Source organism: Chiloscyllium plagiosum, unplaced genomic scaffold (assembly GCF_037043375.1).
Source record: "Chiloscyllium plagiosum isolate Xiang-an unplaced genomic scaffold, Cpla_swu_hap1 HiC_scaffold_32, whole genome shotgun sequence".
Taxonomy (NCBI): Eukaryota; Metazoa; Chordata; class Chondrichthyes; order Orectolobiformes; family Hemiscylliidae; genus Chiloscyllium; species Chiloscyllium plagiosum.
Window position 1 is genome coordinate 15481344 of NW_028270170.1, and position 26993 is coordinate 15508336.

Here is a 26993-nt window from a genome sequence, read left to right on the forward strand (position 1 = left end):
CAACATAAATATACAACTTGTTGCTGACCTCAAATAAAGATGCCTGCAAAGATTTAGTGATCTCTGTAGGGCAGATCTCCTCTTCACCAATGACAACTAATTCATAAGGATCACCTGGTGTGCAGAAACCATGAGGTCATCAAGAATGGTAAGCAATCAATAAGTGTTCACGTAGACAGCAAACCAGGAAGTGGAAACCACTGAATCTCCTTACTTTTAAGTATTGTATTTCATAGTCAGCAAAATAAATGATCAGGACATGAACATGACGTTAAGGTAGAAGTTAAAGTATCATAAACAAACTTCTTTGTAAAAAAATGAAATGGATTATTGTAAAATAAAATTGGAATGTCATTTAATGGAGAAATTTAATATTCAACAAATACATAATTACTGTTACAGGGTCAGTGAGGCTATTTCAGATCAATAATGGGACTAGTATAGTATTTTAAAAAAAGTCTAGTTACACCTCAGCCAACAAGGTGAAATATTTTCATGGGTTTTTAAGGTGAGGCTAAGGTATAAGAGCAGAAGTCCTCATCAATATCAGGCCTGGCTTAGCTGAGCACAGCTCCAAGTCAGTTTTGAAACCCAGTCCATGGCTCTGGACAAGAATCAAAACTGATGCTGCTGTGCTTCACTGTTAGAAGCCTTGTTTTCAGGGTGAGATGTTAAACAAAGGCCCCATGTTCCTGTTCAGATGGAGCAGAAGTTCCCATGGCACTATTTTGAAGAAGGTCAGTATAGTTGATCTTGTTCACATGTTATAGTTGTTGCTGTGGGAGTCTGTTGTGTGAAAATCAGTTGCGGTCTCTCTTATTTTGCAAAAATCACCACACTTTTTTAAAAAAAGTATTTCATTGGCTGTAAGGTGCTTTGAGATGTCCAGTGGTCCTGAAAAGCCCTATAAAAATGCAAGCTTTTTTTTTTCAGTTTCTAATAGACTGCATTTCGAGTTGACCTCAACAGTGCCGTCTCTGGATAAGTACAGAATCACTGACCACAACGCCTGAATTTCTATTAAATTAACAACATGCAGACTTGAAAAGTTTCAGTCAGTTTCAGAGCAACAGTGATGGCGAACACTTCCAGTTTTTTGTCAATACTATTCTAAAATCGAGACCACTTTAATCATTCAGCAATTGGCTGCTTTTATCTCAAAATTGTGGGAGGAACTGGATATCATGACCTAGTTGTTAAATAGAAATTAAGATCCTAGACATTTATTGTTGACTAATTTTAAAGTACAATACCTCACAAAATGTTTTTTTAAAAACAGTATTAAAGTAATAGAGTTGACAACAGTATTAAATTCAATGGACTGTTGCAACACACCTGGCTGTAAATAATTTTACGTTTTATTTACATAGTTCAATCAGTATTGCTTTCTGATTGGGTCCTTTAGAATCAATATTCCTCAAGGTATTAATTTTAGCACAGGTGTTAACACGCTGGTGGAAAATCCTTCCAAGTGCTTATTTAACAATGTTGTTACTCTACAGATTCTCAACTACATTAAAACTGCCTAAGTGCAGAGTTTACAGAAATGATGAGGGGAGGGGAGAAGAGAGAATGAATGGAATATAAAGCCAATATTTTTTGTCTGTCAAAGACTATGTACCCACTTCTCAAAATCCCGTATTTGATCGAAATGTTAGCTTTAATATACTGCACAGAAATTCAATGCAACAGTATCAATTGGTCACAAAAATAGAAGTTGCGGGAAAAGCTCAGCAGGTCTGGCAGCATCTGTGCAGGGAAATCAGAGTTAACGTTTCAGTCCAGTGACAGTTCCTCAGAACTGAACAGTAGGTGGACAAGATAAAAGATTGAAATGGAAATGCCGTCAGAGAGAGGAGTAGAACTTCTTCAAAGTGGGCATGCCTAGAAGAGATGCGGCAGTGAGTTAAATACTAAATGAAAAAACTGAAAGAACTGTGGATGCTGTACATCAGAAACAAAACAGAAGTTGTTGGAAAAGCTCAGCGGGTCTGGCAGTGTCTGTGAAGAAAAATCAGAGTTAACATTTTGGGTCCAGTGACCCTTCCTCAGAACTGAACGCAGGGCCTTGTGCCAGCTCCACCATTCAATAAGATCATGGCTAATTTGATTGCGACATATTTCCAACTAAATTCAATCACCTTCAGCTCCTTGATTATCAAACATATATCCACCTTTGCCTTAAAAATATTCAAAGATTTAGCTTTTACCACCTTCCGAAAAAGTGTTCCAAAGACTCATGACCCTTTGAAAAATATTTCCTCACCTCTCTATTAGTTGGACAACCATTTATTCTTAAACAGCGATCCTGTTTACCAGGGAAACATCCTTTGCACGTGGAGTCATAGGGAAACAGACTCTTCAGTCCAACTTGTCCATGCCGACCAGATATCCTAAATTAATCTTGTCCAATTTGCCAGCATTTGGTTCTCATCCCTCTAAACCCTTCCTAATCAGATACCCTTCCAGATGCCTTTTAGATGTTTTAATTATACCAACTTCCACCACTTCCTCTGGCAACTCATTCCTCACACGCACCACCCTCTGTGTGAAAAGAATTGCCCCATTGGCCCCTTTTAAAGGTTTCCCCTTCCACCTTAAATCGATGCCCTCTAATATTGGACTTCCCTACCCTGGGGAAAAGCCCTTGGCTGTTCACCCTATCTAAGCCCCTCATGAATTTATAAACCTCTATAAAATCACCCCTCAGCCTCTGATGCTCCAGGGAAAATAGCCTCAGCCTATTTAGCCTCTCCCTATAACTCAAACCCTCATACCCCTGAAAAAAACTGTCCATAAATCTTTTCTGAACCCTTTCATGTTTCATAACATCTTTCCTATAGCTGGGAGACTAGAAATGAAAGCAGTATTCCAAAACGCACCATGTCAAGGTCTCACAGGGTCATGCATATTTCAATTGAGTTAGTTTTCTCAAATTCCTATGAGGGAATGACAATTTTGCTTGCATGCTGATGTTCACACAATGCCATTGTATGAATGTTAGAGTGAAGAATAGGTTAAAGAAAGGGAATGAGGCTACTTTTCAGCAAGGGTCAAACAAAACACTTATTACAGTGAAGGCCATTATAATCTGAATCACTGGAGGGAGATTGTGTAGGTGTTATACAGGGCTATTCAGCATTGCCTTCATTTGAATAAGGCAAGAACAGTGACACTAGTAAGGAGCTAATTTCACAAAATTGCTCAGCCTATTTAAATCAAGGTTTTGACACTTAACAGCTTTTTAAAGTTGTTGTCCATGCAGTATTAACAGGAGATCCACTTGGGCCCATTCAGTGTGTGTCAGTTCTCTGATAAAGCTATTCACTCAGAACCAATCCCCTGCCTTTTGTTCAGAGCTGTTTCTAATAAAGGAGAGATGGGACAATGCGAGCATGCTCAGAGCAGGATGGGGAAATGTGAGCATGCTCAGAGCAGGATGGGGAGGATGGAGCAATGTGAGCATGCTCAGAGCAGGATAGGGGAGATGGGGCAATGTGAGCATGCTGTCCAAAATGGCACCGATTGTGGCAACAAAACACTTTTCACTGTATTTTCCCAAGTACACGTGACAATAAAAAAAGTTCATTCATTCATACTCAAAACCCTTGTTGTAATAAGAAAGACCAGAAGTTATAAGATGATACTCTTGTCATTAAATATTCTGAAGAAGTCATTCTGGACATGAAACATTAACTGTGTTTCTCTTCCCACAGATGTTGCCAGACCTGCTAAGTTGTTCTGTGTTGGTTTAGTTGCATATTAATTTTGTCATGTTTGGAATAACTTACTAGATAAGAAACCTGGTGACAATGATATCGATACTGCTGAATGTTCTGGATGTTAGCTCCACCAGTAACTGGAGCCACCAATAACAGCTTGTTCAGATGATTCAATGTGGAGAAATAGAGTAGTCAGAAAGAAATATTGAGATAAGTGAGGGTTCAGGAGAGGAAGAGATAGTGGTAGAACGAATATAGAAGAAACAATTGTGTCTGAAAACTTTCTAGAAGAAATTTCAAAGTGTTGACATTTCAACATGACAGGAGAAATTGAGAACTGCAGATGCTGGAGATTAGAGTCCGGGAGTGAGGTGCTGGAAAAGCACAGCAGGTCAGGCAGCATTTGAGAAGCAGGAGAATTTGGGCATAAGCCCTTCATCAGGAATGAGGCTTGTGGGACGGGGGATTGAGAGATAAATGGGAGGGAGGGGGTTGGGCTGGGAGGAAAGTAGCTGGGAATGTGATAGGTAGATGAAGGTGGCAGATCCACTCTCCTCTCTGACCTACCACCTTCACCCCCACCTTCATCTATCTATCACATTTCCAGCTACCATCTCCCCAGCCCACCCATCCCATTTATCTCTCAGCACCCCCCAGACCCACAAGCCACATTCCTGATGAAGAGCTATGCCCGAAACGTCGATTTCAACGGGATACTCAGGGCCCACGATGCATTAAAGAATGGCAGGCCTATCAGATAGATTTGATTCTGATGTTTCCCAAGAACACTTGGCTTTTGATTAATGAGGTTGGTTCCCTGGCTAGCTTGCATACTCAACGAATCTCCCAAACTTACAATTCCTGCTGTGAACTCGCTGCCAACCGTATTATTGGTACAGAAGACACCTGAGCCTTTTAAACTACCACAAGCTCAGAAACTCTGCAGAATTCCAGCTCCTAGTTCAACACCAGCACATCCAACTCCAACTCAACACTGTGCCTCAGTGATCCTCTTGATCCTCTGGAGGTGCACAATAGTGTCACATGAAAACATTAAAGAGCATGCAGAGTAGACATTAGATATTGCTCCAGATATACTTTAATTAATTAATTAATGTTGCCCTTCTTATGCCCAAGTTTAACGCGTTTGCTTATGGTCTAGACTATGACAGCTTGGAGTTTTACAGCTGGGCTGTTGTATTTAAAACAAATCAATTCATTCAACGTGTTTCATTTGGATGGTGCCTTATTACAAGTTTGCATTTCTACAACTGCAAATATGATGAATGCTTCTCTGTGCGACACAAACCTAATGTTACTATCGTCAGAGAAAAAAATGCAGTTACTTAATTGAAATCACAGACATGGTAAAGGCTTCAAACATCAGCAGATTGGCAGAAGTCAGCAGCCTACAAATTTTACGCAGTTTCCCTGAGGTGGTCTGCCTTGCTTCAGCGTCGGATATTATATCGCTTGAGATTGCTGATCAAGACATATGAAGCAAGTTTTCAACATTTCAAATTAGCTTTCAATAACAGTGCAAATTGCTCAGTGCGTTTAATTATAATTTTCCTCTAAGGGTTTGAATGCAGTATGAAAAAGAATGAGTTGCACAACCATAGCTGTTGTTGGCCAGTGAATAAATTCATGTTTCCGAGAAAGGGATGAAGGGATTGTAAGTCGATTCTAAATAGTTGTACATATTTGTATAACAGAAATCAGTTTTTTTGGAAACTTTTTTAAAAATCACTGTGTGAAGGAGACCTGTACATTTTCCTACATTTGCCAACAGGAAAAGATTTTAACCCGTTCTGCCCAATGAGAATTGGGAATGTGAAGGAGAGGAGGAACACCAACCTCTCTGCTTTCAGACTGCTCTTGCTTGGTGCAAGTTAACTTTCAAATTGGGGAAGTGCGTGAGTTACTCATTGCACTATGTTGATGGTCTCAAATATCCAAATTTCAACATCCCAAAGTCATTCAGACCTGACACGATTTTAATCCCAGCGGTGTTCAGAGAAATGTATTAATACACAGCGTATTGGCTGGCTTACTATAATCACGTAATGGCAATACCTGTGCTGCAAATATTTTCAGGTTAGTTTGCGGCACACAATATTAAACAGACTAAGCGGGTCCTATACTTGGCAGAACATCCTGAGAAAAGCTTTCAATAACTAGATTCCTTTTGGGTCTTCAGCTCCACTCTGAGATGCCACACTCCTGATACCAGTTAGCTCCCAATCCTTTTCACAGTTTAGCATAAATGCTGGAGATTATGCCTTTTGGTCCCTGTTAGTGGCTTTCTGCCACCCAGGTTTTGGGTAGATGTCCATTCTGGAATAATACTAAGCAAGACCGGGAGATTAAAACAGCCTGAATTCACCCTGGGGCAGTGCTGAGAGATTATCCACTGCCCTGCACTTCCAATCCTCCCACTAATACTTTTAAAAAATCAGGTCTAATATCTTTGGAAAACCAGACACGATATACATATACAGCAAAGAAAAATATATTGTGCGTTCTAGAAATCTGAAGTAAAACAGAAAATGCTGGAAATATTCATTAGGTTCAGCAGCATCTGTGGAGGGAGAAACACAGTTAAAGTTTCAGACTGATAATGTTTCTTCAGAATATTTCCAAGCACACTGAAACACCTACTTTTTCCTCTCTCTATAGGTTCTACCTGACCTGATGCATTGCTCCAGCATTTTCTGTTAATATATTAAAGAAAAAATACTACTTGATTTTTTTTATTTGATGGATTTGAAAATACATACAATCCTACAGTATACCTTTTTGGATATCCCAGCTGGACATTTGTAGACATTGTGTATAGACTGGACTTAATCAGATGAGACAACTATAGAGAACAGAAGATGCTTTGCCCTAACATTGCCATCATGACTGGACTGTATAAACAGCAGCTCTAAGTTCCAAATCCATATAGAATGTGTTCTGAACATCAGTAATGGTTTGCTGAACGTAAGGTGCCTAGAGTATTACCCATCCTCTAAAGACCGATAATTCATATGGATGGCAGCTGATTCTGACAAATGGCGCTGCCTTCTCGTCTTGGGATCTTGTTATGGTTTAGCTGCTGTCCACTGTTTGATTTTAACCATTATTTGACGGAGAGATGAGCGTATGTCATTAGATTTATAAAGCTCTGTCACTAAGAATAGTTGAGGCTGACAAATGTCACTGTAAATCCTCCTTGCAATTACAGCAGTAAGTGACTATGGACAGTTGTAAGTGTGCTTTATTGAGGGGATATTGTGTATAATGATGACTCAGTTATATTGGTTGATGGATTTACAGTTTGTATTTTGGTAGAGTCTAACATTAGTGGAAATAACACCCGTTTTCAGGCACAAAAATATATTAATCCCGGCAGCAAACCTGCTTAAGACAGAAGTCAAGTGTCAAATCCAACCCACCTTAAATTAAAGTAGATATTGCCAACCCTTTAAAACGTTTTCCTTTAATTTCTTTTGCTTTGGGACACCATTGAAGGACTACTGGAGACGTTTTCTCTCTGCACATTCATAAATTGAGGACAGCAAAGATGAGTTAAGGAGAAAACAAAAGATGAAGAGGTGCTTGATTTTATAATTCAGTGTTGCAGTGCAGCACAATCAATGGAATCTCAGCACCGACAGAAGTTCGAGACACTCTTTGACTCTGTTATCAGGTTATATTATTTTTTTCTCGTGGTATTTAGGAATCACTGCCGAGAACATCGGTGGCGGCAGTGGTAGGGGCTGGGGGTGAAACAGAAACGTACATACATCTGGATTTCTGAAGAATGAGGGAAGGCATGCTGATCAAATTTCCTTTCTGGCAACATTATGAGAGGAGACCACTTGATAAACACTTTGTCCATCTCAATTTTCAGGAGTAATGCAACATGTCAAGAATTTAGAAATGGGGAAAGCCTTCCCTTGGTTCAAAGTCCTCCCCCAGAAGTGCATCCCTTCAACACCTACAAAGACACTTCTTGACCATTGGGCGAGTCTTTAACTCATTCAAAGCTCAACCACTTGCACAGAGCTACAAATCTGCTGTACATGTGCGGGCTCTCTTTTTAACTAGAACAATTGATTCAGCTCCACATTTTGCTCCATTTCAAATATTCATCTCTATCTTTCTATGAAAGGTGCTGTGTTCCAGCTCCTGTCGTGAAACAGTTCACGTTCCTTGGAAATAAAAACAATGTCTGCCTCCACTGGCCAAACATCAGAAAAAGAGTGATAATAGCGCCGATATTACCAACCTAGGTTCTGAGGAAGAGTCCTACTAGACTCAAAACAGTCACTCTGTTTCTCTCTCCACAGATCTGCTGGGTTTCTCCAGCACTTTCTGTTTTTACTTCATGCTTCATGAAAATGAACCTTTCAGCTCAGTGAGCAAACCTATATCCAGAACCTCAACCTGAGCTACAAATCTTCTCAAAACTCGCCAATGGAGATTATTAACTAATTTGAAAGTACTGCACCTGCAGAAATTGTACACTGCACACGATTAAATCAGAACTCCAAATAACATTTACAAATAATGTTTTTGAAACAAAAAGGCTGCACATACATAATTGTCTTACGATGATAAGTTACAGATCTATTAGTGGTTCCTATGATCATTGAGTTTGTTATAATACCTCAATCAGACCATAAGAAGTATGAACAGGAATAGAGTCCTCAAGCCTGTTATTCAATAGAATCATGACTGATCCAACATTCCTCACATCCACTTTCCTCCCTTTTCCCCATAATCTTTGATTCCACTATTCATCAAGAATTCATCTACCTCTGCCTTAAATCTAGACAAGGACTCTGCCCCTACAGCTCTCTGTGACAAAGAGTTCTAAAGACTCATAACTCTCAGAGAAGAAATCCCTCGTCATCTCAAGTCTTAAATTGGTGCCCCTTTATTCTGAAACAGAGCCCTCTGATCCTAGAGCTTCCCAACAGGAGAAGGATCAACATTTAACTTGTCATGGTCCTTACGGATCCTATATGTCTCAATGAGATCACCTCTCATTCTTCTAAATTTCAATGAGTTGAGTCCCAATCTGTTTAACTTTGCTCATAAGACAATCGCTCCATACCAGGGATCACACTAGTGAACCTCTCTGAACTGCCTCCATTGAGATATTATCTCTCCTTAAATAAGGGGAGCTTAATGAAAAATTCAACGGAAAAGGGAAAATATTTTTGCCATATCTGTCTGAAGAAATAAGGTATGTATGTAAGACATGTATTAGATAAATTAAAATATGTTACCTACACACACACACACACACCTTTCTTTGTTTATTATGCAGTTTATGTTCAAGATTATACAACATCGGCAACCGTGAAAATATTGAAAATAAACTGGATAATCTAATACAGAGGATCAAGGGCACTGATGTTATAAGTAGCTTTTATGACTAAATTCATGACAACAGAGTTCAACGAACACATAATCTAATATTCTGGGAAACTGTAGGTCAGGAGAAGGCAATGGTATTGTAAATCTGCACTGAGTTTTTGGATTAAAATACATGTTGCTTGACTTGTGACATTATGATCAATCATTGGTAGACACTATTAAGAAGCCCTCCCTCTTTCCTTTTACATAATTGTGAAGTCTGGCTCATTTTCACAGCTTTGGCACAACACCTCAAAATAGAATTTCCAGATACTGATGAATGAAGGCACCGTGGGGTCCTTAATAATCTCCACGCTATGTTCCGTCAGTCACTTGGAACACGCTATGTTCCGTCAGTCACTTGGAACATTTTAAATCCCCATGAAATTCAATCCTGAAGCCACCAAAGAAATGACAACAGCTCTCTAAGAAGATGCCCCTCAACAGGCACCAACAATAAACAATGACCTTCACAGTGACCTTCAAATAAAATCAATAAAATCATACCCTTCTGGATCACTAAGTGCCATCAATTAAGAAATTTTGCTCCTATTTTAATGCTGAGAAAAACCATTTGTAGCTTTTCTGTTTATTATTTCACAGGAGCTGGGAATTGCTGGCTAGACTAGCATGTACTGCCCATCCCTATCTATGCTACAGAAGGTAGTGGTGGGGGGGGGGGGGGGGGTTCCTTGACCCTCCACTCTGCTTCAACACTCCATCAGGGCACCTCAACACTTTCACCTGCAGTGACACTGAAAGGCTGACATTTCTCAGACAGTCAGTGTGCTGTATCGGGTTCTGCATCGAACCATTAGCTGCAATGCCTTCAGCCTTTTGTATCTTAAAGCTGAGTCAGTGTGCCGAGCCATGCCAACTGATGTCCATCATACACCATTAAAAGCTCCATGTTAACTTTCATAGGCACTATGTCTTTTTTGAGAACCAGCTTGCAAAGCCATGCCTATTCAATCCCAACTGGTATCCACCATGATACCCTCCATGATACCCTCCATGATACCCTCCATGATACCCTCCATGTTAACTCCCATAGGCACTCACCCAATACCCACACGGGCAGACTCAGAAATCATGTGGAGATGAACTAAAATGCACTGCTCTCACCATTTAGACTTGTCAGCGAAAAAGAAAACCTCCAACTCATAAAAACATCAAAACATCAGATATTTCAAAGCTCACATTATCTTTTTTAAGAAGAAACTTACGTTACATCTGTAATTATTTAATAGTTTTTTTACACTGTACATCGAGCAGTGAACTCAGAATCATCCTCTACTGAGGACATTAAAGCTTTTGAAGCACAGCAAAGCATTCAAAGTGACCAGCCTGAGCAAGATGTCAACACAGAGTACAATTGAAACTGCCCAAAAGATGCTACACCAAATGGCCTGACAATCAAAGCAGTCTAACAATTACTGAAGATGGGGCCTTTTTTTAAAAAAAATAACTAGCTGAGGGAATTAAAAACCCTCAGATCATGACAGATAAACAGATATTATCTGTGTTTGCAAGAGTATTTCGGGCTACTGTATAGATTTATGATCTATGGAAGCCAATACACCAACTAAAATTGAATCTGTTTGAGCGAATTTCAAGCACAGGGCACTAATTTCAAATGGCCCTGATGAGCTCTGACTTCTCTCCTGGGGTTCACACACCACCATTTTCTTTTCCTGACTCCATAGAATGTAAGCCCCATACATAAACATTGAGTGAAGTTTGAGGGCATGATCTTCTGAGTTGGTTGTAAGAGTGCTGCCAATGTGAAGCTGTCATTTGTGATTTTGTATCTCCCAGTTATCAGGCTTTCCAGATAAATCAGAATGAAGATTCACAAGGAACATCTCACTTTTATGAATAATTCATCCATCCATTAGTTGCTGCATTTTCTGTGTTTTGCCCTCAATGTAAACTGGAAATGACAAGTTGATTCAAACGTAAAAGGTAACAAGTATATTAACTGTAACAGTTTCCGTGATAACAAGCTGTTGTTACCCCGCATCTGAGATCAAAACAGGAATACCTGGCAACATAAACTGAGGGTTCTGCAATCATTGTTTAGGTTTTGTTACAAATTCCACAGCTGCCATAATCTTGAAGTTTGGCTTAAATGTGTTGCATCAAAAATGGTTGTGAACATAATGTGTACAAGGCCATTTATGTAGTAACCCTAAATTAATATCCCGCTACTTTAGATTTCGGAACTAAAACAAAGGTATTTCTGCACAAATCATTGTTTAGAAACTACCACTGTTTTAAGGATATTGCTTCTCATGCGTCACTCGTCATCATCTCTTTTTATGAAAAAGCAATCGGCTTTTTGGTTGTGCCCATTCTTCAGGTACGTCACTTTGTGGCAAAAATAAAATTGCCACATTCTGAATCACTTCCAATTGGCAGAAATCAACTAGTCACCTGGAAAGCGAAACTCAAATGGGTTTCTCCTTCAGTGATGATAAACTGATTTTTATCAGTCCAACATCACTGTGCAGAATTTATACATATCAGTGTGTTTCAAAATCATCTGGAGGAATGGCCTTGTCTTGTACATATATCCCACAAAACCTGCATTGGTTTTACTTAAAACTAAATCTCACCGTTTTAAAATAAATTGGCAACTGTTTTTAAATTGTAAGCAATTTGATTTGAACAAAAGAATAGAGAATAATGGGTCAAGGGTACCAGAAATGCTGTGTCAGTTTGAAAAGGGCTCACTTTTTTGTTGCAAGAATTAGACAATGACGACTTGTGAATTATAGCTCAGAACATGCTCTTCACTAAGGTAATACTATTACTTGTAGGAAACTGCTTAAAATGGCAATGAGCAGCTGTTTAGCATTATACTAAGACTATGCTTTCACATATAAAATTTAAGTACTTTTTGGAGCTAATTTTATTCCTCATTAAGATTCTACTAAAAGTCATTTAAAAGCTATTCAATGGCATTGAACTTTCCTGTTAATAGCTATTACATTTTCATTATATCCGTATGTATTTAACCAAGAACAGCATTGTTACTGATAGTTAAAGAGGTTCTTGACTGTTGGGCCTCTGTCAGTGAATACAGGAATCTTTTCCAAACACACTGAGGGTCGTTTTTTTCCCAAAGGGTGATGACGGAGTGTGATGGGAGGAAGAATAATTTATTTGCAAGTCTACATTTAGCACAGAACTAATTTTGGATTATCATAATTTTAACTTGCCTACAGGCACTGACCAGAAACTTGCAAGTTTATCACAGAAGTGTTGATTAGATGCAATTTTCATGGAGCATATGTTTCACACTCACTTCTACTCATGGTATAGCCTGCAGTGTATTACAGTATGGTTCAGGGACTGATGGACTGGAAGCTCAGCTTTTCAGATTCAGCACAAGAGGTCTTTGTAGACAAAGCCCAGTTAAGTGCTGCGGCCTATACTTGAATGTAGAACAATGCCACCCGGCCCTCCCCTCTGCCTCTTCCCAGAGCAGTTAATGGTGCTTTGCATGGTTTCAGCTCCAATATCTCTTCCTTGTTCAAACCAAAGGCAAACTGATTACTGCTTTTTCTCCTGGTGGCTCCTATAACGTAGGGTATTTACCCTTTATAGATGAAGTCCCCAGAGACATGTCCAGAAATAATATTGCTTGAATGTTAGTGAAGTCTTGAGAAACCATCATTCATATTCTTCCAATCTGTCAAAGAGGGTCTCTTTTAGGACCATGTATTATGAATTGGTGAGTATCCTTTAATGGCAAATTCACTTCCTTCTTAATGTCACATCTACATCTAACAGCTGCCCACTGTTAGGACAGGCCATTTAGTTAAAGTCCTTGCCTTCAGAGTTAATGCGACAGAACTGATGTAATTCTTCTTGAGAACATCATTTGAATCATTCCATTCTGTTTCTCTCTCCACAGATGCTGCCAGACCTGCTGAGTTTCTCCAGTGTCCTCTGCGTTTCTTTCAGATTTCTGGCATCCACAGTATTTGCTTTCAGCTGACCCTTCAAATTGGCATGCAGCCTCTTAACTATATTCCTTATGCCAGCTTCAACATCTTTATAAAGATGGAGAATTCCACTAAACATGAGCTTGAAAGGTTTTTGGGTTGAAGGCCACACCTCATTCTTTCATGTCTTTTGACAGAAATCCCACAAATTTGCTCACGCTCTCCTTTGATTGTAACTTGTAGGTTTTGCATATTATGAACATGTGATTCTTTGAACTTTCTTTGATTCCGTTAAAATTCCAATATGGCATCCTATTAATTCATCTCCTTTCTGAATTGCATTGTGATAGAATTAAAATTCACTGTAGCAGCCTTAATCCTACATTCTACCTCAAAACTAGAGCTTCATATTTTCATTAGTCATCACCTGTTTCAATAGTTGACAGCCTTCACCAACCTAATTTTTGCTTGACCTAAACCACTTCTGAATAATTATCTTAGCTTTTCTCGCACAATCATTCAACCTTAGTTGTCGGTTGAACTTTGAGTCATATCTTCTCACACAAACATATTCCCTTTACATTGCAAAGTTTAGAAGTATTGAACAAGAAGCACCTGCATTTGTAATTTAGAATTATCTGTCCTCATATTGACTTTCAAGGTGTTTTTCGAATAATTCACAGTAGCAAGGTGTGGGAGGATGTATATGTTGCAAACTACCATGACTTGGGGAGGGAGATACACAGAAAATGTCACCACATAATTATGTAAATAGGAAATCTATATAAGTGATGAAGTAATAGTTTACATGAGGATGGAGAGACTTTGAACGAGATAAAAGACCCTGGAGCTCAAGCTAAATCAAAGTGAATAGACAGTTACTTTCTAATAGTTTTGCTCTCCAATCTGTTCCGACCTGATCATGCCTCACTTGGACCTACACACTTTGAAAGAATATTCTGCAATGTGAATGGTGACTTCCCACATTGTGGGTTCCACATGCAGGAGTATCTATCCCCCATCCTGCTGACATCAAAACTTTACTGATTTGTTTCACTCAGTTGCTTATTGTCTTAATTGGCCTTGACATTTGGTATGGATGGAGGGGATTTTACTCAGAATTGTAGATGACCAAAAGTCTCAAATGTCTCCAAATTGGAACTTGAGTACATGAATAACTGAGACCAGTCAAGTTTCATCATTCATTGAAGCTTCTGCTGGAATTATGTGAAGTCATGAACACACAAACAAAAATGGAATAAACTGTTCACCTGAACCATTCTGGGTATCAACAGGTGATGGAATGACAGTTCTGGCAATCTGTCTCTGAAATTCGGATTTAAAAATTGGAATAGAAGAAAGATAACTTCATGAGAACTCCAGCGTACCCTCTTCAGATCATTGGGAACGTTCATTTTTAGCAAGATTTTTAGAGTAAGAACCATCTGGAACTGGGAACACACCAGGCAATCCTTAGGTTTCTTAAAATTAGTCAGGTGATTCATTCATTCACAGGATGTGGGCCTCACTGGTGTTACAAACATTTGTTGCCCATTCCCACTGCCCTTAAGAAGGAGATAGTGAACCACATTCATGAAAACACATAACTGGCTTGCTAGGCATTTCAGGGGGCAAATAAGAAGCAACCTGAGTGCAATGGGTCAGGAGGCACATATGTACCAGACCTCGACCAGACAGCAGATAACGTTCTGTCAAAGTTGTTAGAAAACTCCATGGGTTTTTTTTACAACAATATGGTGGGTTATTGATCTATGCTGGCTTCTTGTATAGTTACCTTTACAGATGCTACTATTTTATAAATTTAAGATTCAGTTAATTAGATTAATTTCAATTTCCCAACTACATGAATTCAGTTTAAACATATGTCACTGGATCTAGGCCCTGCTCAAAAACAGGTTTTGAGAGTAAAATGGTAGAACGGGATGGTAGCAGTGATTAAACATAATATTCGATGAGATGCATATACCTATCTGCTGCATTTTAAATTACATCTCCTTTAGTACTGGACACTGATATTTTCCAGCAACTGTTGTCTATGATGCATCATTAAACTGACTGCTGGTAAAGCCAACTTCATACTATCTCTGCTTTCAATTTTTCTCCAAAAACCAGATGATGAGCTAAGTCTTATTTGACTGCACTGATTGCTAAATTGTATTAGTTCAGTGGACTGTGGTGTTGCATATAACCTAGATGATAGCAATATTCTAAATTTCTTGATGGGTATTGAAGTGGGATAAAGAATGTAGTATTCTTGTAACAATGATGGTCATGCAGTTGTTTACTTGTCAAGTATTTCACATCAATAAACAGTGCCAGTCACTCATAAGACAGCAAGTGTAGAACTGGTTTAATTGCACCTGGCTTATCATACCGTGGAATTTGCATTTGTGTGCAACCAATTGAGAGCACTTTGAAATTTAATTTCTAGGTGGGTTGCAAGACAGTGGGATATGCTAGACATTACATTCCACCACACGATTCAACAGTGCACTGCTTTCTACTTCAGGCAGCACCACCACATCAGTAGTGGCATCACTTGCTTATCCTCCAGAAGAAATAATTCAAATTTGCAAATTTTCCAGATGCAAAGCAGCCAGTTGCTCTCTTTCTATCTCAATGTGGACAACTGCCCTTTTCTGACAGTCCATGCATTGTACTCAAGTCTTGCCACAGAAAAACTGCACCACATAATTGATCATAATAAATCAACAAAAAAATTCACAAACTAATTAACTGACCTGAGGCTGTGCCACTTGGCACATGGATACCAGAGCTGTGCACATATTTGATATGGTTATTCACAACTGTTTAATAGAAAGATACTGACAGCTCCAGTAAGGAAACAAAGTTTGGAGCATATCTATCACCCTTAGTGATAACAGCAAAAATTAATGTATGTATTGACTTAGGCTCATTCTCTGATTGTTTGGGTGTCACCGAACCCAATTTCCACTGGAGAATTATACACTGTTGTGGTGATTTAATTTGCATGAGCATTTGATTTATTGTTTAAGAAGGACAGATTGTTAGATGACCATTGAAAATTGGTTGTCACAGTTTAAAATTGTTGCTGAATCAACTGGACACTTCAGAAATGATATCTTACAAAGTCCATGTTCATTCTATATTTATCATATTTGCTTTTTCAAACAGACTGCTCTATCAATGATGCAGATTCAGCAAATGTACGTTTTTAGTTGTGAGCATCTATTGAAAATGTCAGCTTGTGAAAAACAAACACAGTAAAATGTAGCCAAGGCAATTTAAGGATGACTGGGATGATGAAGTCCATCTGTACAGCACTGTTCACAACCATAGGGTGTCTGAAAGCATCTTATAACTCATTCAATACTTGTGAAATGTAATCACTGTGGTAGTGGAGGAAATGTGACAGTCATGTCACATTCTATCAAATAATAACCTGAGAGTGAATGTGTTTTTAGATCTGTGTTTTTAGTCATGTTTGTTGAGGGATTAACGTCGACCTGGAAATCAGAAATAACTCATCTGCTCTTCCTCAAAGTAGAACAATGGAATCTTTATGTGCACATGTCTCAGATCAATATCTCATCTGAAAGGTGGAACCTCGGACAATACAGCATTCCCTCAGTATTCAGCCTGAATTTTATGCTCAAGTCTTTGAATAATAAGTTAGTTCCCTTCACTTTATTCTGATGTTCTTCTCATTTTCTTTTTCTTTCTTACAACACAGTTCAAATAGCTATTTGGGACCATATTCTTCACCTTTATTCAAAAATCAAAAGAAGGATATCATGAATATTATCCCATCATTCACAGTGACAGTATGAGTCATCTAACATGACTGAACTTATAGTTTTGACAGAGAAATTTACATCAGCGAAGGATCAGAAACACATGGATTTACCAGCAAACTGCTTAGAGTTTGATCCTTTCTTCAGAAGGGCTTATTTTCTGAAGAAAAGTGTAACAGTTTAAGTCTATACCATTAGATTTTATAAGAAAGAGAGGCGATCTTATTGAGACATACAAGATCATGAGAGCACTGGGTACAAGAAAGGTTTTTCCTTTTGTGTGAAAAACTAGGGGACATAATCTAAGACTAAGAGATTCTCCCTTTAAGAGAAATGGAAATTTTTGGTACTCTCAGAGGTTCATTAAAATGTTGAAATTGCTTTGACAGAAGGTAATGGAGGCTGGATCTTTAAATTTATTCAAATTGAGTTCAATGGATTTTTATTAGTCGAGAGAGTCAAGGGTTCAGGGGTGCGGACAGGAATTTGGAGCTGAGACCACAATAAGATTAGCCATGACCTCACCAAATGGTGGAATAGGCCTTCTGGGCCAATTAAAAGGCTCCTATGGCTCCTAAGACCTATGTTTCTGAAATGAAGGAAATCTTACTTCACATAATGAGCTACTAGCTGAAAACTGGACATTTCATTGGTCTACTAACTGATTATGTACAATTTGCATTGTCAGGGACACTTACAAATATAAATTTCTTGAGTGAGTGAATAATCAAAAATAAAACACGAGAGAAGAAGTTGAAAGAAAAATGACTAGTCTCAGGAAAATACATTTCCTGGAATAACATTCTGCATTAATGGGAAAAATGATCTTAGGGAGCGATGGACAGTTCAGATTAAAAAAGAAACACATCTAGCTGTTTTTTGCTATGTTTCTCATTGGCCCCAGGTTTAGACTGCAAGTGAGTCCATTTCAATCACTTTATTCTAAAAGCAATTTAATTTCATCAAATAAACTAAATATCAAGGTGACAAAGGGTCAGTTAGACTTGAAACGTCAGCTCTTTTCTCTCCTTACAGACGCTGCCAGATCTGCAGAAATTTTCCAGCATTTTCTCTTTTGGTTTCAGATTCCAGCATCCGCAGTAATTTGCTTTTATTTAGATATCACTGTACACAGAGATGAGGACATCAGAATCGCTAATAGTTGTAAACAGCTGTTATAATAATATCAGATATACCAGCCTGGCTCACTTCTAAAAGGAAGAGCCCATGACCGGAAACAAAGTATAAAATGACAGCTTTTCACAACAGTCTTTGGTGTTTAGATCAATTTGTGCTTCATAGGGCAGCTTTCCACTCAGAACCTGATCTTATTCAAACAACTGATGATTCAATAGCCACTGAAGACAACATCCAAACAGGCTGAATTTGAACATTGGAAAAATAGACTGACAACACCAAAAGACAGGGTTTTTTTAATGTACACATGTGAAAATGAATTGACACTGCCCTTGACATCAATGCCATAGTTGATCAAGTGTGACATCAAGGAGCCTGAACAAAACTGGAATCAATGGAAATCAGGAGGGAAGCTCACCATTGATTGGTACAAAGGAAGATGAGTCGAAAAGGGTCATGCTGGAAAAGCACAGCAGGTCAGGCAGCATCTGAGGAGCAGAAGAGTTGAAGTTTCTGTCATAGCCAGAAACATTGACTCTCCTGCTCCTCAGATGCTGCCTGAACTGCTGTGCTTTTCCAGTGCCACCCTTTTCACCACTGACCTATCCAGCATCTGCAGTCCTCACTTCCACAAAGGAAGATGGTTGAGGTTGTCGAAGGTCAGTCAGCTCACCTCCAGGATACCTCTGCATTTCTTTCTCAGGGTCATTCACCATTGTGACTTTGAAATACGTCATCATTCCTTCGGTGTCTCTGGATCAAAATCTTGGAAATCCTACTCTAGAGACACTGTGGGTCCACCTCCACCAGATGGACTGCAGTGGTTCAAGACAGCAGCTCACCACCATTTTTTCAAAGGTAGCTAAAGATGGGCAATAATTTCTGGTACAGCCAACGACACCTACATCCTATGAATGAACAAAAATATTGTATGCATGCCGGTACAGCAGATAATAAAGAAAGTGAATGGAATATTGGCTTTTATAGCTAAAGGAATAGAATATAAAGATAAGGAAGCATTGTTGCAACTACACAAGATATTGATGAGATTGCACCTGGAGTATTATGCACAGTTTTGGTTCCCTTACTTGAGGAAAGATGTAGTGCCATTGGAGGCAGTTCAGAGGAAGCTAACTAGATTGATTCCAGAGATGAGGAGCTTGTCATATTAGATTAGATTCCCCTACAGTGTGGAAACGGGCCCTTCAGCCCAACAAGTCCACACCGACCCTACGAAGAGTAATCCACCCAGACCCATTTCCCTCTGACTAATGCACCTAACACTATGGGCAATTTAGCATGGCCAATTCACCTGACCTGCACACCTTCGGACTGTGGGAGGAAACCGGAGCACCCGGAGGAAATCCATGCAGACACGGGGAGAATGTGCAAACTCCACACAGACAGTCGCCTGAGGCTGGAATCAAACCTGGGTCCCTGGCGTTGTGAAACAGCAGTGCTAACCACTGAGCCACCGTGCCGCCATGAAGACAGATTGAACAGTTCAGGCTTATTCTCTCTGGACTTTAGAAGAATGAAGGAAGATCAAATTGAGGTATTCAAGATGATGAAAGGTGTGGATTAAATAGACGTGGAGCAGATGCTTCCTCTCATGGGGCATTCTAGGATGACAGGCCATAGTCTTAGGAAAAAGGATAGCAAATGTAAAACAGGGTTGAGGAGAAACTACTTCTCCCAAAGAATTGTGAATCTGTGGAAGTGTGGTGGAAGCTAAGACATTGAGTAAATTTAAGGAGGAGTTAGACAGATTTTTAAATGGTAATGGGCTGAAGAGATATGCGGATGAGGAGATATCAGCCTTGACTGAATGGCGGAACAGACTCAATGGGCCAAATGGCCTAATTCTACTCCTATATCTTATAAACTTATAGTAAAACTCCCCATCACTAATAAATATGCAGAAAGTGATCCTGCTGAAGTTGAATCCAAGTTCAAACTTGGGTTTTTTAGCAGTAGGTTTTGTCAGTTCTCAGCTGGATACCTGATGGAACAGCTTATTAAATTGATATGTTCTGTCTTACGATGGAGAAGTAGGGTTATAATTGAGTAAGGTCAGCTTACTTTACTCGTGCTATTGACTGACAAAGTGCCAGCCTTTACAAAATTTGCCTTGCTGCGAGGCAAGAGGAAAGATGTTAAATTAATTGTGCTGCCCTTTTGAAGAATCAACACTGGCATCATTGGTTGAATGGCTTCCTTCTCCACTTTATGTATCTTGTTCCAATGATATCCGAGTTAAAAATCTCCTAGACAAGTCTGCTGATGTTGACAATTCTTGTTTGTCATTTGGGCAAAATACAAGAGAACAGTTTGCACTGATATTATTGTACCCCAGTAGGATTCACTGCTTTCAGGAATATGAGAGTGGAAAAAAATATTGTTGTGATTGAGGGAGGGAACAAGGTTTAGGTAACAACCTGCAAGAAAATACAATAAATCTTGAGTTAGTTGAAATAGTCAAAGGAAATTAGACAAACACAACCATTGTGTATAGAAGTGGAGGCAATAACTATCTCCAAAGAGATAGGATTTAACAATTTTCCCTTTCAACAGCATTCTCATTTTTGACTCAACTGTCTTCAACTTCCTGAGGGTTATCATTGACCAGAAACTTAATTGGCTTAGCCATATAAATACTGTGGCTGCAAGAGTAGGTCAGAGACTGGGAGTTCATCTCCAGACTCTCCAAATCCTGTTGACCATCCACAAGGCACAGCTCAGGAGTGTGATAGAAAACTCCCTACTTGCCGTATGAATGTATTTTCAACATCAAGAAGCTTGACCATCTTGCCTGTTTGATAGACTCTCCTTTCATTCTCTTCACCACCTACATACACAGTTGTAGCAGTACGTATCATTTGTGAAGTCATCACGGCTCCCTCCAAAACACCTTCCAAACTCACAATCTCTTCCACAATACTTACCAAAAGTTTTCCTACTCTGACCCCATTTCAAGACCTGAAAATTCTCATGACATCTCTGCAAGAAACGTGAGGCTAAATAGGGGCCTGTTAGAGTGGGAACACAGGTATTATAACACTGTACAGCCCCCTGGTGACCCCCACATTTCAGCTCAACTGTTGAGACCTATCGCCCACTTTGGGAAACCCTCCTGTACCATATATATGGGTAAGGGCATCAAAAACATGGGAACTCCAGCACCTACAAGTTAGCTCTCAGCTACATACTAGCTTATCCTGGAAATACTTCACTGTCACTAGGACAAAACCTTGAACTCCCTTTTTAGCAGAACAATGAAAGAAACAACACTACGCGAAGGTCGATGTTTCAAGAAGACAATTATTACCACCTTCGCTTGGACAATTGAGCATAGACTTTAGCTGCTGGCCTATCCAGAGACACTCATATCCCAAGGATGAATTAAAACAAAAATAAGCCAGGAAAGGAGACCCATTGATCTAAGAAGGAAACTTAAACAACAAAACAAGAAAAATAAACTGTAATAATCAACCCCACTTTTTCCATTAACCATGTACAATCCATCTCATCAGGGATTCTGTCCATGAAAGACCCAGACAGATCAAACCTTGAATTCTAGGATAAGTTTAGTAGTCTAACAACCTATTCTTGTTCATATACTCTTCTGTACTTTGACTTTCAAAGTGCACTTGATAAGGCAAAACACAAGAGACTGAAAGCTAAAATAAAAGAAAACTTAATGGATCTAAAATAAAGATCTAAATTGGATTATTAATTAGATAGATAATAGAAAAGAGGATAGTCACCAATGATAATCATTCCAATTGGGCAGCTGCAAGTAGGATTAGTCCCGCAAGGCTTCATAACCTTGAGAAAGATATTGTAAATAAAACGTCTATGATTGAGGATCACACCAAAAAGTGCAAAAAAGCAGGATAATCTTTTGTGTTGAATTATTGTTAAATGTGTTCTTCATGGCACTAACTGGTCTGATGGATATGTAGAAAATGATAAATTGAACAGAAATCTACACTAATACATGCCGATGTTTAAGATGGAAGATGAATGCACGAATTTTAATCTGGGACTTTGAAGAGGGTATGAGAACTGCAGACTCATTCTTATTTGCTGATCATTAACTCACTCCATCACTGATGTAGTATCAACAAGTTGCAGAACAGCACCTTCCAAACCTGTGAGTTCCACCATCTCTGCCATCTTTGGGGCAGCACAGTGGCTCAATGGTTAGCACTGCTGCCTCATAGTGCCAGGGAGCTGAGTTCGATTCTAGCCTCAGGCGACTGTGTGGAGTTTGCACATTTTCCCTGTGTCTGTGAGGGTTTCCTTCATGTGCTCCAGTTTCCTCCCCTAGTCCAAAGATGTTTAGGTTAGGTGGATTGCCTATAGTGTGCAGGCTTGGCGATTAGCCTTGGGAATTATGGGGTTACAGGGATGGTGCAGGTCTGAGTCGGTGTGTACTTGATGGGCTGAATGGCCTGCTTCCACACTGTAGGGATTCAGTGATTTCTAGAGAGACCATTGTCAGCAGATCCATGGGACCATCATTACTTTCAAGTTCCCCACCAAGACACACCCCAAGCTCTCTTAGAAATGTTTCACGGTCCCTTCACTATCGTTGGATCAAAATCCTGGAACATCACTATATGACATAGATAGCAGTAATTCAAGAAAGCACCTCACAATGGCAGTTAGGAATGGGGCAATAAATATTTGGCCAGCCAGCAATGCCTACTTGCATGAAAGAAATGAGAGGCTATGGGTTATTTTAACCCCTGGGCCCAATCAATGTCATGCAGACCTGATTCCTACTCAAACCAGGCTTAAACAACATGAGGCCATTGTACAAGAGAAGTGAATTTAGTCAGCTGAGTGGGATTATCAGACGAGTTACAGAGGAAGTTGAGGGCAACAAAGTCAGGAAGGTTCCTTGCAGACACCTCCCCTCTCCCTCCAATGATCATCCTTGTCCATCCTTGCCCATAAAGAGTTCATTTATAATAATGTGTAGCTTAACTTAACTGGATCTCTGCTAAACCAGTCTGCATAACCTGCTCTGAGCTGGAAATCAGCTGTAATTGAGGTGTCGAGCCTAGAATTTGCTTTTATCATCTGAATGACAAAATTTAACCATTGTTGGGAGTTAGCCAATTTAATGTCAATTGCACCTCAGTGATTGCAATGACAGAAGGTGTTATAAGATCAGACCTTTAGTGTACAATTAGAGAAATTACAGTGATCTTTTGTTAATTATCTCCATTATCACATTTGGCCATCATAATTCCAGAAAGTTATGGGGCCGAGCAGCTACAGGTTCTAAATCAACGATGCCTCTGTTTAGTAAGCCCACCACCTCAACAAGAAATCCCCACTTTTCATCATCACCTGCACTGGGTTGGTGATTGCAGCTGCTTGCGAGAGAGGGGGACACAGTGGTGTCCTGGCAACATCACTGGATTCGGGAATCCAGAAATCTCGGGCAATGTTCTGGGGAACCAAGAACAGGATTTGCTGGAGAAACTCAGCAGGTCAGGCAGCAACTGTGGGACAAAAAATTGTGCTCACCCTTCAAGTCCAATGATCCTTCTTCACAACGTGTTCTGATGAAGAGTCCCCTGACATGAAACATAACTCTGCTTTCTTCCTCCAGATATTGCCAGACCTCCTGAATTTCTCCAGCAATTTCTGTTTTTGGTTCAGATCTTCAGCATTCATAGTTCTTTGTTTTACTTAAATGTTCATGGGTTCAAATGGCAAGTGGTGACATTTGAACTCAATCAAAAGCTGGAATGAAAAAAAACTAGTCTACACCCTCTTGTGGCGCAGTGGTAGTGTCTCTACCCCAGACCAAGAGGCCTGAGTTCAAATCCCACCTGCTCCACAAGTGTATAATAACATCCCTGAACAGGTTGATAAGAAAAATAGGCTAATTTTTAAAAAAAGCTAGTCTAATGGTAAACATGTAGTACCTATCAAATGTATTGAAAAAACTCATCTGGTTCAAAAGTGCTCTTAAGGGAAGGAAATCTGCCACCTTTACATTTAAGGGTAGCATCATGGCTCAGTGGTTAGCACTGCTGCCTCACAGCATCAGGGACCTGGGGTTGATTCCAACCTTGGGCGACTCTCTGTGTGTGGGGTTAGTACGTTCTCCACGTGTCTGTGTGGGTTTCCTCTGGGTGCTCCAGTTTCCTCCCACAATCCAAAGGTGTGCAGGTTAGGTGAATTGACCGTGCTAAATTGCCCATAGTGTCCAGGGAATTGTAGGTTAGGTGCATTAGTCAGGGTAAATGTAGAATAATAGGAGAGGGGATTAGGTTTGGGTGGGTTACTCTTTGGAGGGTCAGTGTGGACCTGTTGGGCCAAATTGCCTGTTTCCACACTGAAGGGATTCTACTCTATTCTAGTCTACAAGTGACTCCAGAACCACAGTAAGATGGTTGGCTATTAGCTGCAACAAATGCCAGTCCAGCCTGAGATGACCTCACCCCATGAAAAAGTAAAAATAAACACAAGTTTGGGAAGATATAATTGACTCCTTTTCGTGGGCTATGGTGCCAGTTATAACCAGGCATCCCTGCTCTTCATCATTGTATCGTGAGACCATGAGACCAATTTGGTGCTCTTCAGAGGTCAGTTAATATCACATCTCCATTGGTATTACACGCCAGGATTGAAGAATACACACAACTTTGAAGTGCACTGGTACCTATGAATCTGTATCCTGACCAGAAACAATATCACAACAAAGGAAGCCAGAAAGGTTTCAGAAAGCAACTCTGTGTCTGTTGGAAAATAGATAGAAAATGTAATTTAATTAAATGTATTATTTGTCCAAATCAGAAAAGGAAGTAAACAATATTTTGCATGGAATGAGGAATCAGGAGTTAGAGACACAGAATTAAAGCCAATGCTACTTCTGCTGATGCTTGAATGGGCTATAGATATTTCTTCAATAGGATTATGCACAGAAAGTGTCACCTAAGGTATCTTGGCCAGATTCAGATGGAGGAGAAAGTGAGGTCTGCAGATGCTGGAGATCAAAGCTGAAAATGTGTTGCTGGAAAAGCGCAGCAGGTCAGGCAGCATCCAGGGAACAGGAGAATCGACGTTTCGGGCATAAGCCCTTCCTCCTGTTCCCTGGATGCTGCCTGACCTGCTGTGCTGTTCCAGCAACACAGATTCAGATGGCTAAGAGATAAGCTTTGCAAAGTCAAAGTCAGTGAGAAATGGTCTCTTCTCATCCTTGACATTTGTTATTATTTCCTTAAAAACGCTCAGCATGGTCCTTCCCCTTGGAGAGAAGAAATTCAAAGCTATCAGTGAAAAAAAATGATGGACTTAATGATACATTATGCTTTTTTGGTGTTTTGATTGCAGTACAGCTGAAGACTTTGCTAATTCATTGGCTGTTCTGAGATGTAAGTGGAACGCTTACACTTTTAAATGCACACTTCGAAGAGAAACAGTTTCAATAATTAGAATGTGACGTGACAAGGTTTGAAAAATATGTAACAAATGAAATCATGTGTGATATAAAAGAGGGATTGATAGCTTCGCATAAATTGAAAAACGAAACCTTTCCAGAATTATAGCAGCACTGAGTGCAATTGCAGCTCATCTTCCTGAATGTTTGAGAAAAACTGCATCTCATTGGAGTCAAATCCTGTTATTTTCACCTCCTGCTGATTGTCAGGTTTTTTGATTGCCAAATTGATTGCAACAGTAAAAGGGCTTCACTGCAGAAAGTAAACGTGCATTCAATTACAATCAAGTCACAGATAAAAGAGAAATTGAAGTATAATATGTGCTTCTGGTTGTGGCTAGAACACAAAAAAGCAAAGTTCTTTAGGGAAAAATCATAACATGGAATTGAAGATCCTGCACAGTTTGAAGCAGAATATATTTTAACTCATCCAACACCACAGACAAGTTGTCTTGCCTGTGGGTAATCTAGCTACTGTGTGCAGGGGATGGATACTCCAGCTCTCTCTGGTTTGAGACATGAAATGCTATCAAAAACAGACTTGGTTCATGGCTATGATTCAAACACATCAATTTGAGCTAACCAAAGCCAGGCCGCACAATGGCTAGTTTATCTGTATTTAGAATCCTCACATAGTCGCAGCTCATATCTCCCTCACCTGCAAACATCACTGGATGTGTTGATTCATGTGTCTTTCAATCCTCAGTTCCATCCTATTACTAATGGAGGAATTCAGCCAACATTCCTTGAATTCTCCTTCCTATCTTCACCCAGTAAATGCAAGGAAAGGAACTCTTAAGATGTGTAGCTATTCCAAGATCCACAATATTATAAAAGAATATATTGTTGGCTTGGACCCTAAAGAAAGAACAAAAATAAGAAGAAACAAACTAACAAAAAAAAGAAAATGAAGTCACATGTTAAAAATAAGAGATAGAACTGTCTAAAACAACAAAGTTAGCCTTTCTTCATGTTCACTTTATCACTTTTCTTTCCTTCCCGAAGTTCTACTTGACAAACACAGCAGAGTGACACTTGATGGTCAATCACAAGGAATGATTCGGTCACTGGCCAACAATGTTGCCTCTTCGAGCAGCAACTTCCATTTGGTAACTCTCATCACAATTGTTCAGTTCAGTAGCTGACGTTGTGGGGTAACACAGGTTACAGATTGCTATCTCATCCCAGCATGTTGGAGCATGCTGCAAGTTTCACAAAGAGTCAATGCTTTAGGAGTCAATGCTTTGAAAGCTTCAAAATGTGACTGACCCTTCTTGAAAACCATTAGATTTCTAGAGACTTCCCCAATTTAGCTAAAATCAGACTCTACTCTTTTATCGGAGTCGATAAAAAATTCAAGAAGCATACAATTTTAATTCACATTTGAGAATAAAATGAAAAAACCAGCTACAATAGTAAATATTTCAATACTTTTCTAAACTAAGCTTTTATCTGCCATAAGCAAGCAAACTAAGGTCATGCAATTCTTTCCATTTCCTGCTGCCTG

The 26993-nt window shown here is 39.5% G+C and overlaps 1 protein-coding gene across 5 annotated transcripts in view; it reads right to left on the reverse strand.

Annotated features, from left to right (window-relative positions):
* Nucleotides 1-26993, reverse strand: part of znf385c (zinc finger protein 385C) — a 433208-nt gene that overhangs the window by 332095 nt on the left and 74120 nt on the right. Inside the window, exon 2 of one of the 5 annotated variants that reach the window (XM_043674953.2) lies at nucleotides 26145-26344. The exons of 3 other annotated variants lie outside the window; for them this stretch is intronic. In XM_043674953.2, the coding sequence (XP_043530888.2) occupies nucleotides 26145-26154 (10 nt within the window). In that variant the 5' untranslated portion in view covers nucleotides 26155-26344. Of the gene's footprint in view, nucleotides 1-26144; nucleotides 26345-26993 lie in introns of those variants that run through there. One more of the 5 variants, XM_087977812.1, reaches the window with a different exon arrangement.